The sequence below is a fragment of the Dysidea avara genome, chromosome 8, assembly GCF_963678975.1.
Source record: "Dysidea avara chromosome 8, odDysAvar1.4, whole genome shotgun sequence".
In the NCBI taxonomy this organism is placed as follows: domain Eukaryota; kingdom Metazoa; phylum Porifera; class Demospongiae; order Dictyoceratida; family Dysideidae; genus Dysidea; species Dysidea avara.
Window position 1 is genome coordinate 34,384,813 of NC_089279.1, and position 14,181 is coordinate 34,398,993.

Sequence of the window (14,181 nt, forward strand, 5' to 3'; positions counted from 1 at the left end):
TATTATCATGTCAAGTCATTTCCTTTGTTTAGGGGCAGTGGAAATGAAAAATAGAAATGGAAGACTGAATGAAGTCAATACTTCATATGCATGTGTGCTAGACCTCTTAAAGTACAAACACTACATGTAAAACCATTGTTTGAAGACCAGATTATTATAAACACCAAAAGACGTACCATATTGTAGCCTGTCACCTGTAGGTCCCCTGGCATGTCATGACTCCAATAAGACCACCACACCATTTGGGTTCACATGAGTGTATGTATAGTCAGTCGCCCAAAATTTAAGATAATGGCTACTAGACTTTACTCACTGACTATTTGATCATTTACTGTAACTTTTCCATCCATTTACATTGTTTCCAATTTCCCTTTTCTTTGCTACACCGTGCCATTACCTAGCTGACCTAATTTATCAAGATTGGGGTAGGTATAGGCATTTTCTTTTAAAAACTATATAATCCACGCCCTTTCAGATTAAAATTGCACCCAGAACCTGTCTCAAGGCATGACAACCTCATCTAATTTAATCATCTTCCTTACAACACTGTAACATGTGATGTCACATAAAGGTCATGTGATCTGGTCATACTAGATTACATCATGTGAATCAGCCAGTTAGATCACCTGACCAGTTTCCCTGTAACTTTATATGGCAAAACTGTTTGTTACCAAAAATAGTGACATATTAAAAAAAATTATATGTAAAAACAATTGTAAGTGTAAAAAATATTTTTTGTAGAAGTAAAACGTCTTTATAAAACTAGTAAAAAATATGTATTGTATTGATCCATTAAAAAATAACTAAAGTTTCAGTTGCTTGCCTCCTGTAATTTACTTGCAACAACCAACCATTTCCTAATTATAGTACAAAAGATATAAAATTTATAACACTTGTTATAATCTTCATGACTGATAAATTTCAGAGAGATGATACATATATACAACATGTGGGGGATATGTTACAATATCATACATCATGGTATATAGTTGGATGAGATATATAGTACAAGTATTTGTGTTGCAGGTCTACCTTCTGGCTGCCTTTGCCTTCTGAGAGCTACTGAGAAGTATTTCCAATTGTTTATTCATTTCCTATGTATTTACATGTATTTGAAGAATATCTAAGTAGTCTGTAAGCTAGCACATGCACATACATACGTACTTTGATTCTTGTCTCCAAAAATAAGCTGTGCTTGTCAAGCTTCTGAATGCTGATCTACATGTAAATAAACAATATACTGACATGATATTTATATTCAGAAATTCTTACTTCCGTTTCTTTTAAAGCATGTTCCAAATTCCTGACTACTGAAATTGGCACTTTACCAACCCGCTGATCAAGATAAGACTGAGTTAAAAGTCTTTGTTTCACTATCTACAACAAATACACATGTAAGCATGACTCATGTACACTATATCAGAAACACCTTTAGTTGTAGTTTTTCAACTTTATCTGAAAATTCGATGGCTTCAGATGATTCCTCACGGGGTACTACAATGAATGCAGCAAGCAAAATAAAAACAGTTTAGCTTCCGGCCTCCACCTTCACAAACCAGAGTATACAATACATATGAAGTCGTTACTAACCTACTACTGGAGCCTCTAGATTAGCCTTAGCTGTGGCATAGTTTTCAGTCTCTTCTTTCAGCACTTCCTGTAAACTATGTACATGCAATATGAACTATTTTAACATCAACGTATAAGTCCAGTACAGCTATCTCAGGGATGCCTCGTTGGCAACAGAAATGTGATCGACCATTTTTTTACTAGCAGGCATTTATCCTAAGCCCATGTGCCTAAAAAATGTAGTAAAAATGTATGATCTGGCCACGTGAGACTTTAGATAGTTTGGTGTAGACTACCACATAATATGGTCATCTCAACAAAAACTGCATAAATCACATCATTTAGTTATTTTAAGTATTATCTACAGTGTCCAAGGAATGGGTCCCCAACAATTCAATTTATTATGATGAGTAGTTTTGGAAGAGAAAAGAAATCATTTTGTACAGTGCATGTTGCACAGTGCATCTAAATTACTGCATGGAACTGTTTTTATAAGACTATGTCTGACACCACAATGTTATCAAAATAACATCAATTATCATGATACAGTTGATATCACTAATCAATAAATAGGGTTTTACAAAATATCATACATTACATACAACCCAATTGAGACAATTTTTTGGTCCAATTCATGACCCTATTAATGAGGTACACATTGTCACAGCACATACATACCGAGCGTTCTCTGCTACCAAAGAAGTGACACCACTTTCTAACTTGTTCACACTAATCCGAAGTCTTTCAATATCCTCTGACTGATACAAGTGTACTGGTTCTTGTGGTTGTAGAGGAACACTTTCAATAATTTGCCACAAATACATGTCATACATAGCCTTGGGGGAGGAAAAAACATATATACTACATCAGTTACACAGCAGTACTTAAGCACCTTAATTTCTTGAAGTGCTTCTCCATACAGGCTGGATGATCTTATTATTTGATCAAACAGAATACGATAGGTTTGTAAATTATGTAGTGGATGGTCTTGTAGTGTATGAACATCACTTAACTGTGGAATGATACAGTATGACATTAAATTCACATAACTTACACGCACACACCCACATGCAAGTACGCACACCACACATGCACAAACACATTACACGTGCAAGTCAGCTCAGGCTCTATATGTACTTACATGATGCTGACGTCTAAATGTGCCCACTCTATCAGGAACATGATGAACAACGTTTTTGTCATAATCAACAAACTTCCCATGTTGTTCTTTCTTAGTACATCCTGTGTGTTGGTCAGGTAACACTGCAATTGGATAGGTTGGTTGAGATTGACTCCACTCCTTTGGCTGGCATAGGGAGGGCGACATGCTACGCTTCTTAAGCTTCCTGTCTCGTCCTGCAATCATTTGTGGTGTGCTACACACGTTAGAGCGCTTTAATTAGAATTGTTTATTTAAAAAACAACTACGACGATAAAGGTAAATTTACAGTATTACCTTTGGCATAGTAAGTAAGCAAAGTCCCCTTGCAGTGAAATCAAGTTATTGCATCTTTAACACATCGGTTGATAGTTTCTTGGTCGCTAAGCAACAAACGCCTAGCACGCACGTGATTGACAGGAGAGAGCGTTATACGGAGAACTACGATAGTCAGGATACTACCTCACAAAAGGTGTTTTGTAGCTTGTGAACACTAAGGACGCGTGAAAGTGTGTTGGACTACTGAATCAGTCTTGCAAAGTTTTTATTTTGACTAGAAGCCTTCAACGATTTTTGAAGAAGAATTTAGTACCACCCAGTAGGCAACTGGTAAGATTTCTGTTAACTTTTTGCTGTTTTTGTGTTTTTGTGTTTGGCTTCAATCTACCCTAATAATTTATCATCTTTCATTTATTTTCTTGATATGCACACAAGAAATTCGTTTTGTGCACTATTCACGGCGACTGTCATTGGACATCCGTCGAATATTAACCATTCCGTTGCAAAAAAAAAATTCTCTCGTGTTGAGAAGCCATATCTTGTCTAGTTTAAGGTTTATGACCTTTAAGAGCTGATGTATGGTGTGTCTTACCTCCTTACTTGTGAGAGGGGTGGCTTGATTCAACGTATAAAGAGATGTACCAGTGGTTGCATGTTTCTGAAGAGAGTACTTTGTACAGATCAATGATGGTTTCATCTCTTTATAGAGCGGTTGCATGTTACGTCACAGGTGTGGCGTTCAACTAAAACGTGTGGAATTTGTACAGCCAGGTGCTGGGAAAATTGCGTGTTTCATTTTCCTGTTTTTGTAGAGTGACTAACAGCCAAACTGCGTCGATGTTGATAATCGTCTGTTATCAGGTACTAACATACTAGAGTAGTGAGAGCATAGCCGGTCTGCTTTGTGGCTACATGGCGAAAACAGTGTGTATTCGCCCACGCATTAACAGGTCCACCTGTAAGTTGAAATGGTGAGGCTAAACTGCTTTCTTCATAATTGTGTCAGAAAAACTCTTTTAACACATTGGTAAGTGTGAATACGTATCTGTCTTCGTGAGCGTGCTAGCAAAAAGCGGAATTTTATTGTAATTCCAGAAACCAGGCCAGCTACGCTCTCGTCCTTCTAGTATATTAATACCTTATAATAGGTGAATGTAACACTGTAGTATCTAAGCTATCCATACTTGCGTTGTGGCAGTAGAATCGAATACGCAATTTTCATGCATTGTGGTAATCAGGGGTTAATCTAGTGGGGGGGGGGCACAGGCCCCCTCTGGGTTAGCTATTGCCCCCCCTAGGTTTATACCTAAAGCCTTGAGAAATGGAAAGGTTTAATTGATCCCAAAGTTGTATAATCCAATGGTCAATATTTAATGGCATCACAGTAAAATTTCACCAAAATTGAGTATATTTACACCTAAATTTTCAAAATATTCCTGGGGGAGCATGCCCCCAGACCCCCCTAGAATCCGAAGCAACTTACTTTCCCCCCTCTAGGTTTATATTCTGGGTTGAGCCCTGGTAATGGATTCTTGCCACAAAATTTTCTAAGCGCGTCTAATGTAATTATTTGTGCAACTGCTCTATAATGTGTGTGCAGCGTGTGTGGGTTCATGTAATGTGTACCTTAAGGCAAACAGGTTGGTATAGAGCAGTAACACCTGATGTCACAGTAGTTACATAATCACTTCTGTGGGGCAGAAAATGTACGCATAATGCGAGTTTACTTTGTCTCAGGTATGGTGAAACTCTAAATGTGATCACATTATCAGGAGCAGATATTTAAGTAGTGCAGGTTAGTATGTGCTGGGCGAGTTATAGCTGATAATTAGCAAAAATTGCATGGGCACGAGGATTCTGAAACTTTGAAAAGTACAATAGAAGAGTCCCACCATGTTTATATTGACAAAGCGACGTACAATAGTTCATTGTTCTTACTGAAGTGTGGTTTAGTGACAATCGCCTTTTCGAGTTTAGTCTAAAACAGCTGTTTTATCCTTGTAACCTGGGTAACTGGTGACGTTTGTCATCATCTTTCCCAACTTCTGTTCTTTGTTTGTCCTGTGTAAGTTTAATGCACCAGAAGCTGAGTTGTAGCCTTTTAAAGGAGCTCCATTGAATTTGCCTCACTTCTTGCCCCACAGAATAGTTGTGGTTGTGCATTTTCACATAATTTTGTGACATAAAAGTTATCGCTCTATTAGCCAGGGAGTATTGAATTCACGATGATGGCGGGACTTTAAGAGCACTGCTGCATGTGTGTATGGAAAATACAGCACAAGGGGGGCGTGTTGAGAGGCTAATGCAGCATGAGGCGAAGCCGAGTGCTGTATTTGCCTCAAGACACCCCCAAATGCTGTATTTATCATACACACAAGCATAGGCGGTGCTTTAACTGTTATATTGTACTTCCTGGTCACTAACTTTACACCATAACTTTTGTTTTTACCAATAATTCCATGTTAAATGTAGTGTATCACAATCGTCTGGCTCGGAGCAATTTTCTCTAGTACACAAACTACTGCGATTTTCAGTGATCAGGATATCCGTAAGTGTTTAGCTAATCTATTTCTAGCCGTAGAATGAACTAATAGGATTAGTTTGGCTAGTTTTAGCAATTTACAATGTCATGCACATGATCAATCGTGCTGTCTTTGTGGAGTTGTGTTTAAAAAGCTTCGTGATCAGATGATCAGTACAATTTCTTCCTAGCCATAGAACGAACTCGTAGGATTAGTTTGGCTGGCTTTAGCGATTTACATTGTGTTGTTTACGTAACTTTCCTTAAAGAAATTCTCCATATAACTGTACTGTAGTTGCCCAATTGGCCACATAACTGTACTCATACAGTACAGTTATGCAGTTGATTAGTACTGTATGGACAATACGATACACGGCATCACTGATCCTCCCATGCAAAATACAATATAGATGCTGATTGTGTTCCATAGAGTAGCACAAGTGCTGTATGGAAGATAGTGTTACACCTAAAGGGATAATGTGAACTGTGAACTAATGAAACCATTTAAGATTTGCTTTGTTTCTATGGTAGTTCATGATATAATATTAGCTAATGGATGACATAATAACAGTAAAGTAGACTAGTGGGTGAAAGTCTAGTAGGTGAAAGTTCCAGCATTGTGATGTCACTCTGTAAAAGGATGTCATTTATTATTTAATCACGTACGGGATTTCAATATAGTGTGATTAAACAGTGATTTCAGTGATTTCTGAGGAATCAGTATATGATTTAAGAACACTGAAACCAAATCAAATATGTGTGGGACAAGCTTGATCTCTGAGTCTAAAAACTAAATGTCTTAAAATTACTGGCTTTCTGATTTCTTGTAGTGCTGTACGAGATTTCTCAAAGTGTCCCTTCTATTTAATCACATGCCATAGCTTGATTGGCTTCAATCATACCATTGTTTACTTGATAAATCACTGAAGAAGTGCTTGTTTACTTCGTACTTTTCAATGCTGATTGCACATGAAATATGGCTTTAGGAATTCTGCAGGTAACACAGTATATAATTATATTGTTAAGGGGGCATCTTTACTACCATAGAATGGATGATGTCCACAATGATGTTTTTGATGACTTGTTGATGTCACAAAATAAAATGGCCGTGCTAGTGTAGGGACTTTGTACAAGGTATGCTTTCCCTGTTGGAGATTGTTCTGCATCTTTTAAAGTGTTATATAAACCACCCTATACTGTAAAACCAAGTAGCTTTGTGTTTGGTTTAGAAATTTGTTTACGTGATTCTCCTAAATCATGCCACCTTTTGTTATAATATAAAATAAAAATACTTGACCACATAACCTCAATATTTTAATAGTACCAGTCTGTGGTATACCAAGAATAAAAACATGTTGTATATAGTTACCAGTACCCATAACAATGCCTTCACTTTGGTAGCCTAGCTTTGTTAGCCTTCTCATGGAGTGGACTTGCTTGGACTCAATAGTGAGCTGGAAACAGTCTCATAATGATAGTTCAGGCATTGTCTAGCTCTTGTGATGCTGAAGACACCATTATCAACCTACAACTGCTGGTCTTAGAAGTTACAAAGGTTACACATGCACTAATTTATTAGTATGTACTCGCATGTACTAGTAGTGATAGAGATGTGTAGGTATTCCTTTGTTGCTCCAGTACTAGAGGTTAAGCTTCAAAGTATTCTTAGTGGGAAGCAGTAAAACCCGGAATAACGGAACAGCGGAATACCGGAATAATCAAAAGTTAGATTCTAACTTATTTATACTCTCTATAGCATTTTTTACTCTCCTCACTTCATAGCAACTCTGCTGACACATAATCGCGATAGCAGAATAATGCCTTGGGGCAATTGTTAAATAGAATGCACACAAAAATATCAACTCTAGAGCAAACTAAGCTAAACTACTTTCTAATACACTTCAATACATAATTGCTACAAAATTGAAAGTTTTTTCGGCTATACCAACTGTTACACACGAGTAACTGCCCGAATTTATTGGTGACAAAACACTCCATCCCAAAAAATCTATTATGGAGTAATCTACCTTTCTTAACTCTGTTAGCCATCCATCGCCAAATGTGTTTAAAATACATTCTAAAGTCAAACACTACTTCAAACTCCCATTGCATTACTCTAATAAATTTGGGCAGTTGCTTGTGTACATGGACAGCTGTTATAAGCAGGTAAGCAAGTATAACAGAAAGAACTTGTAGTTTTGTAGCAATTGTGTATTGAAGTATTTTAGAAAGTAGTTTATAGCTTAGTTAGTTTGTTCTAGAGTGGATAGTTTTGTTTGCATTCTATTTAATGAATGCCCTGAGGATCTCCTGCTATTGTGATAGTGTTCTTGGCTGAGTTGCTGTCAATTGAGGAGTGTATAAACGCTACAGACAGCATAAATAATAGAATAACATTAAGAATGCAATGTTCAATTATTCTGTTATTCTGCTGTTCCGTTATTCCGTATTCCTGGTTTTACTGCTTCCCATTCTTAGTATAGACACATAGCCACGTACAGTGTAGTCTCATACTACCCGCTCAATATTGAATACCTATCTGAGGTGTACATTCAGTATTAGTGCTGTAGGTATTTCTTAATTGATAAATCCCTTCTAGAACCATTCAAGTGTGGAGGAACGCGTAACTTTGTGTTACAGTATAAGAAAGCAGTGATCTTCTGTGAAACGAAGATGAATTATTGTTTGGCATTAACTTAATACACTACAATAGTTCCCAAAAACAGTACTTGTGATATGAAACAATGAACGGGTAGTACCATCTCCACCGGACATCTACTTCGTTTTTGCATTATTGCATATTCATGAGGTATTCACGTGATCTTTTGTCAAATCACCATCACGTGCTGAGTCTAATGGTGTTTTAGTTTAATATGCTGGGATGAAGCACCGTTGAGATATGGCCGATTAAAGTAGTGGGTGTAGAGTAATGATGGACGAAATTGGAAGAGATGTTTTGTGAATATTAGTGTATGCGCTGTCTTTGTGATTTAAAAGGAAGAGCAATATCAGCAGTTGTAACTTAATAATGGTGCCTTCAGCATCACTCTTAAGTTATCTGTAGCTGGATTATTGTTCAGAGACTTGTTTCTAGCTCAGTCTGTGAGTCCAGTCCATGAAATGCACTTTTGTTTAGCATTTTTAGTGTTGTTTTGTTGTGTGTGGTGTGGTGTGTGGTGTGCATGTGTAGTGTGTGTTAACTTATGTTGAAGTGATGTATTGACAGTTTCCTACAAGGTATGTATTAAAGTCTGTCATATATACTGTAATTTGACATTGAAGTCATTCAATAGAAATGCTCCACGTTTCATGGTCTCAAGGATAATTAGTGGAGAAGGTCTATACAGTATCAAATTGTTCTGGTGGTCTCAATGGATCATAATGACATTGAAAATATCAACAGAGGGAAGCAAAACTGTAAGACAGTCTCTGGTGATGTGGTACCTTTGTAATTTCATGAGTGTTAATTACCGTATTTACTTTGTTAAACACCACACCTTGCCACACCTTCAATAGTAGCCACACCTTCAATAGTAGCTACACTTGAGTGGTGCCACAATTAGATTTGAAAACAAGGGTTTAAAGATCGTTGTCAATAGTGATCACATTAGATTAGTTGCTGCATCGATTTTTTGAACTAAGGTAGTATTATCCAATGTGGTAAACAAAATGTTGTTTTACTAGCCACACCGGAGATGAATTCATGAACTCTTGACAGGAAAAACTTCAAAATGTGAAGAAGTGCTGTAGTGAGAATGTGTTTCAGGCCACATAAGCTTAATTGTAGGTTTCTCATGTTTAGTAACATGGTACAGCAGCTGGAGTAGTCTAATGAAATTGCATTCAGAGTCATGTGAGCAATCCTATCTAACTAAATTAAAATCTACCCACCTGCATTGCTATTTTGATTATTGGAAGATTAAGTTTATGTAGTCCTAGAGACCTTTTGTAGTCCAATACGTTAGGTGGCCTTCATGTTTTCCATTTACAGTACAATGTGCTTGGGTTGACACCCAGCCTTTGCTCTAAAATAAACTTTTTGAAAACATTTTCATGTTTTAATACTTGCAGCATGGCTGTTTAAAGTCCCTCATAACAAGTTGATGTCTGGTTAGTGTTGCACTTGTTGATGGAGTGTAAAGTTGTGGGCTTTCACAAGCCATATATATATATTGATTGTAAACTCTAACTAACAGCAGGTGTGATGTATGTGTGTATACAATGGGACATTGAAGCAGTTTGTTGTTTGTTTATCATACAGTGAAAGTCATTAATAGGCCCAACTATGGGACTAGTCCCTATAAGGTTAGGATAAGTTGATGCTTTGTTTCTCACCCGCCTGCATCACCTTCCACCCTGCCGTCTCTAAGCTCATTACTGCTATAATGATCATGTGTGCTAGCATTTCGATCATTATTCAGCTAAGAAAGCACTCCAAAAAGGTGATGAAGTGTAAGCATAAGCTTTAAGAAGATCTTTGATAATCGCATTTGGGTAGCTTCCTTCATAATGAATCATGAAAAATGACTGCCTGCCCACATCAATATCGAAGAAGTGGCTGATGAAAAACTAGCAATCTACTTTGCCTAGCTTAATAAAGAACACCTTAGCTATGTTTGGAATCTACTTGACGTGGTCACTATTATGAAGTGTGGTCTTGTTAATGAGGTCATGAAGTAACTGTATAACTAGTCTCGCTTGGCCAGACCGCTTTTTTTTCATTTGGTCAGGGAAAAAAAAGGGTCTGGTCCGGTTCGAATACCCACACTTGTTCTCAGAATCCCGGTTGTGGCCGGGATTAATTCTATGCGCACCTACTACAATCAACACAAACTTTACAAAATTGTAGCTTACCTGTTCATCACTGAATGATTGGAATCCTATCTTTTCAATTACCCAGTCAATGGCAGACTTAACATCCATTCAAGCATGCTTCGAGAATGCATTAAGACGCACGCGTAGAATTAATCCTGGCCACAACTGGGATTTTGAGAACAAGTGTGGGTATTCAAACCAGACCGGACCCTTTTTTTTCCTGACCAAATGAAAAAGAAAAAAAAAGTGGTCTGGCCATGTGAGACTACTGTACAACCTAAATATTTCAAGGAAGAAATTTTTGAGGTTTTGCATCCTTGAAAATTTTAGACCTCCGTACATATATTACATTTGGGTTCTTAATCTGCCAAACTGCTCAACCTGCCGATCAATTCAACTTCGAAAATATTCTCCCTTTTTAAATTCTCCCTTGAAATATTTAGGGTATACAGGGACCTAATTGACATGGTCATTGTGATGAAGTGGTCTTATTAATGAGGTCATGAACAATGTTGGGCCAATTACTTCATATTACCATTACTTGCAACTAAATATTACATATTATTATTTTGTGTCCACAGTCTTAAGCTGTCATGTGTGCAACTATCACCTTATCATGTGACATGATTGTGTTGTTAGAATCTTGGTTTTATAATTGTATTCAAGAGAAAGAAACTGGTCAATAAGATTCATTCATTTATTCGAGGTGGGCTTCATTACTTTGTTGTGGCTTGGCATTACTCAGTGGATTAGTAACAAGATCAGTAACTTTGTTACTTGTAGTAATAAAATTGTTTAATATTCAGTAACTTCATTACTTAGGTAACTGTTACATTTGTAAGTAAGGTACATTTGTAAGTAAGGTAACTTTAGTATATTACTAGTTTTTATAGCATATTTCGTTATATTACTTAGTTACCACAAAAGTAATAATATTATGTAACTCTTACATAAGTAACAACATGTTACCCCCAACACTGGTTGTGAAGTACACCTTAGCTATGTTTGGGATTTACTTGACATGGTCACTATAATGAGGCGGTCTTGTTAATGAGGTCATGAAGTACACCTTAGTTATGTTTGGGACCTACTTGACATGGTCACTATAATGAGGCGGTCTTGTTAATGGGGTCATGAAGTACACCATAGCAACCACAAGAATAGCACGGTGGTCTTAGTGAGGTTTTACTGGATATATAATGTGTCTGTGTCTAGTTGAAGGTCTGTATTTTATTGTTGTTATTTCTAGCCTACAGGTTATCAGCAGTATGCTTCATGGCAGCAAGACCCCAGCACATGTTCATGAAGGGAAGGGGATTCGTGGCCGGCTTTATAGCATTTACCATCACATAGTCTACTGGGCTGGTCCCAATCCTCACTGGAGAATACTGACACGTTTACTTGTGGTCGGCACTTGGCTAGGAGTTTTGTGGGCAATACTAGGAGATGCTGCACTTCCAAAGAAATCAGAATCTGAAGATTATATAACTTGTGTTCATCTTGCAGGCAATGATTCAAATCCTTGTAATGAAACTGATACTGATGACTTCAGTATTCTTGGAATGTTCCAGTCAAATACAGACAATATTACAGTTGGATACAGTTACGTTAACTGTTGTGTAAACCAAATCAACTTTGTTATTGAAGAAGGTAGTATGACTAATAGTCAAATTTTTGATGTTTTTGATGATGCCACGCACCGACCTGTAGCTGAAGGACATGAAAGCATTGTCACTAAGGAAGGACAAGTGTTTGCACTAGTAGTACTACTGATGGCCAGTGCTCTTGGTGGATTTATCGCACGTGCTCTGCGTCTGCCATCACTATTTGGTATGCTTGTGGTAGGAATTATGCTGAGGAACATTAATGGTATTGCTGTTGCTGAAGACATTGATCATGACATAGCTAGTTTGATAAGAAACATTGCCCTAGTTATTATTCTCACTAGAGGTGGGCTGTCCCTTAATGCTGATGCACTGCGTAAACTCAAGTTTGGCATTGCCCGACTGGCCTTCCTTCCATGTCTATCTGAAGGTATTATAGATGGAATTGTTGGTCACTTTATATTAGATCTTCCATGGGAGTGGAGTTTCATGTTGGGATTTGTTATATCAGCTATTAGCCCAAGTATCCTGATTCCTGGACTGTTGAACTTACAAGAACATGGCTTTGGTACAAACAAAGGTATCCCATCACTTCTCATTGCCAGTGCTACACTAGATGATGTTATCTCTATTAGTTTGTTTGGAATACTCCTTGGATTTATATTTTCTACAGGCAGTATTGTGTTTACCATATTTAGAGGACCACTGGAGATAGTAATGGGACTGGTGTATGGTGTTGTATTTGGACTAATTTGTTGGCAGGTACCTCACAGACATGACATGGGTAAAGGTACAAGGAATCGTAACAGGTTAGTAATCATCACAGGACTAGCTTTGTTTGGATATTTTGGAGCAAAAAGAGCTGAAGTATATGGAACTGGTTTCCTGGCTGCTGGTCCCCTCGCAGTTGTTGTAGTGTCATTTGTAGCTTCCATTGGTTGGAAAAGAGGTGGCAAAACACTTGTCGGCAGAAGTCTTGTCATAGTATGGAAGTTCTTGCAACCACTTTTGTTTGGCCTGATTGGCTCAGAGGTGGACTTCAGTGCTATCACTGGTGCACTACTTGCCAAAGGCATTGGTGTTATATTAATTGGAGCAGTTGTCCGAGTGATTGCTGTCTCCATAGCTGTTCAGGGCAACAAGCTGAACTTAAAAGAGATAATATTTGTGATGATTGCCTGGTTGCCTAAAGCAACAGTGCAGGCTGCAATTGGATCAGCAGCACTTGATCAAGCAATGAGCGGTGGAACCGCGGAAGAAGAAGAGTTTGGTCGAACTGTCCTCACAATAGCAGTGCTAGACATTATGATATTTGGTCCCCTTGGAGCTCTCAGTATTGGCCTGTTTGGACCTCATTTGTTGACACAGGAGGGACACCATCATGTCCACATTGAACCCAACATTGAGGGTGAGGTTGATATCACTGGAAATATTGAGTCACAATCTGAATCGGAGAGCTCTGATGATGAAGAATATGAAACTGGGGATGATCCTCCTCATGAGAGTGTATCTAAACATGTGGCGGAAATACAACAGGCATCATCATATGAGATAGCCAACTTTCACCGTTGTGCTGACTGTGATCGTTTACAAGATCGTCTAAAGATTGAATGTTTCCGTCAAATGATTGGGCATGAATATGTTCTTAACAAGTACATATCTATGGGAGTGCACCATCATCATCACTCTGGCCACAGTTCTGAGTCTCAAAGTTATGTGAGTGTTCAGGAAGAACATGAAAGTGATAGTCCGACAGTTGCAATTAACACTGACCTGACATCAGCCCAGTTGATAGAGAAGAAGACCCATGGTCACCGACATCATGGCCATCACAGCCACCATCATGGCAAACGTGGTTCTTTCAGTCGTGAGATGCACAGCCGTGATCACAGTTTCCAAAGTCACGATCACAGCTTCCAGAATACAACGCACAGTGTGCAAATTGAAGTTGAGACATCATTTAACCACCCCAGCTCTGCCTCTGAGATCCACACTCAGCCTAGTCAGGATGTAGCTTTTACAATTGGACAGTCTACTGAGGTTTAAATCCTTCCTTTTGTGTGTGTGCTGTTAATGACACTTAATTGCACTGAATATTTTGTGTGTACACAATAATTGATTAGTTTGCACTATGTTGTAATGAACTTGTCGGGAAGTCATTTCTGAAACATTTGCAACTATAGGTATAATCATAGATTATATATTCGTTATTCGGTAACGAATATATAATCTAT

At 37.9% G+C, this 14,181-nt stretch overlaps 2 protein-coding genes across 3 annotated transcripts; one reads left to right on the top strand and one right to left on the bottom strand.

The window, feature by feature from the left end:
- Positions 1-663: 663 nt before the first annotated feature.
- Positions 664-3,184, bottom strand: LOC136262980 (uncharacterized protein C6orf118-like). 2 transcript variants are annotated; one of them, XM_066057400.1, is made up of 10 exons: positions 3,026-3,184; positions 2,711-2,945; positions 2,462-2,581; positions 2,248-2,405; positions 1,591-1,664; positions 1,430-1,494; positions 1,273-1,377; positions 1,165-1,218; positions 1,033-1,094; positions 664-857 (listed from the first exon to the last, which is right to left on the bottom strand). In XM_066057400.1, exons 2-10 carry the CDS (start codon positions 2,933-2,935, stop codon positions 812-814), a joined length of 909 nt encoding a protein of 302 aa, XP_065913472.1. In that variant the 5' UTR covers positions 2,936-2,945; positions 3,026-3,184; the 3' UTR covers positions 664-811. The 2 variants fall into 2 exon arrangements, with proteins under 2 accessions (XP_065913472.1, XP_065913471.1); XM_066057399.1 differs by having other exon boundaries at positions 2,711-2,962; positions 3,026-3,172.
- LOC136262979 (sodium/hydrogen exchanger 9B2-like) lies at positions 3,164-14,115 on the top strand. Its single transcript, XM_066057398.1, has 2 exons — positions 3,164-3,337; positions 11,593-14,115. The coding sequence occupies exon 2, from the start codon at positions 11,612-11,614 to the stop codon at positions 13,991-13,993; it is 2,382 nt and encodes a 793-aa protein (XP_065913470.1). The 5' UTR covers positions 3,164-3,337; positions 11,593-11,611; the 3' UTR covers positions 13,994-14,115.
- The last annotated feature ends 66 nt before the right edge of the window (positions 14,116-14,181 follow it).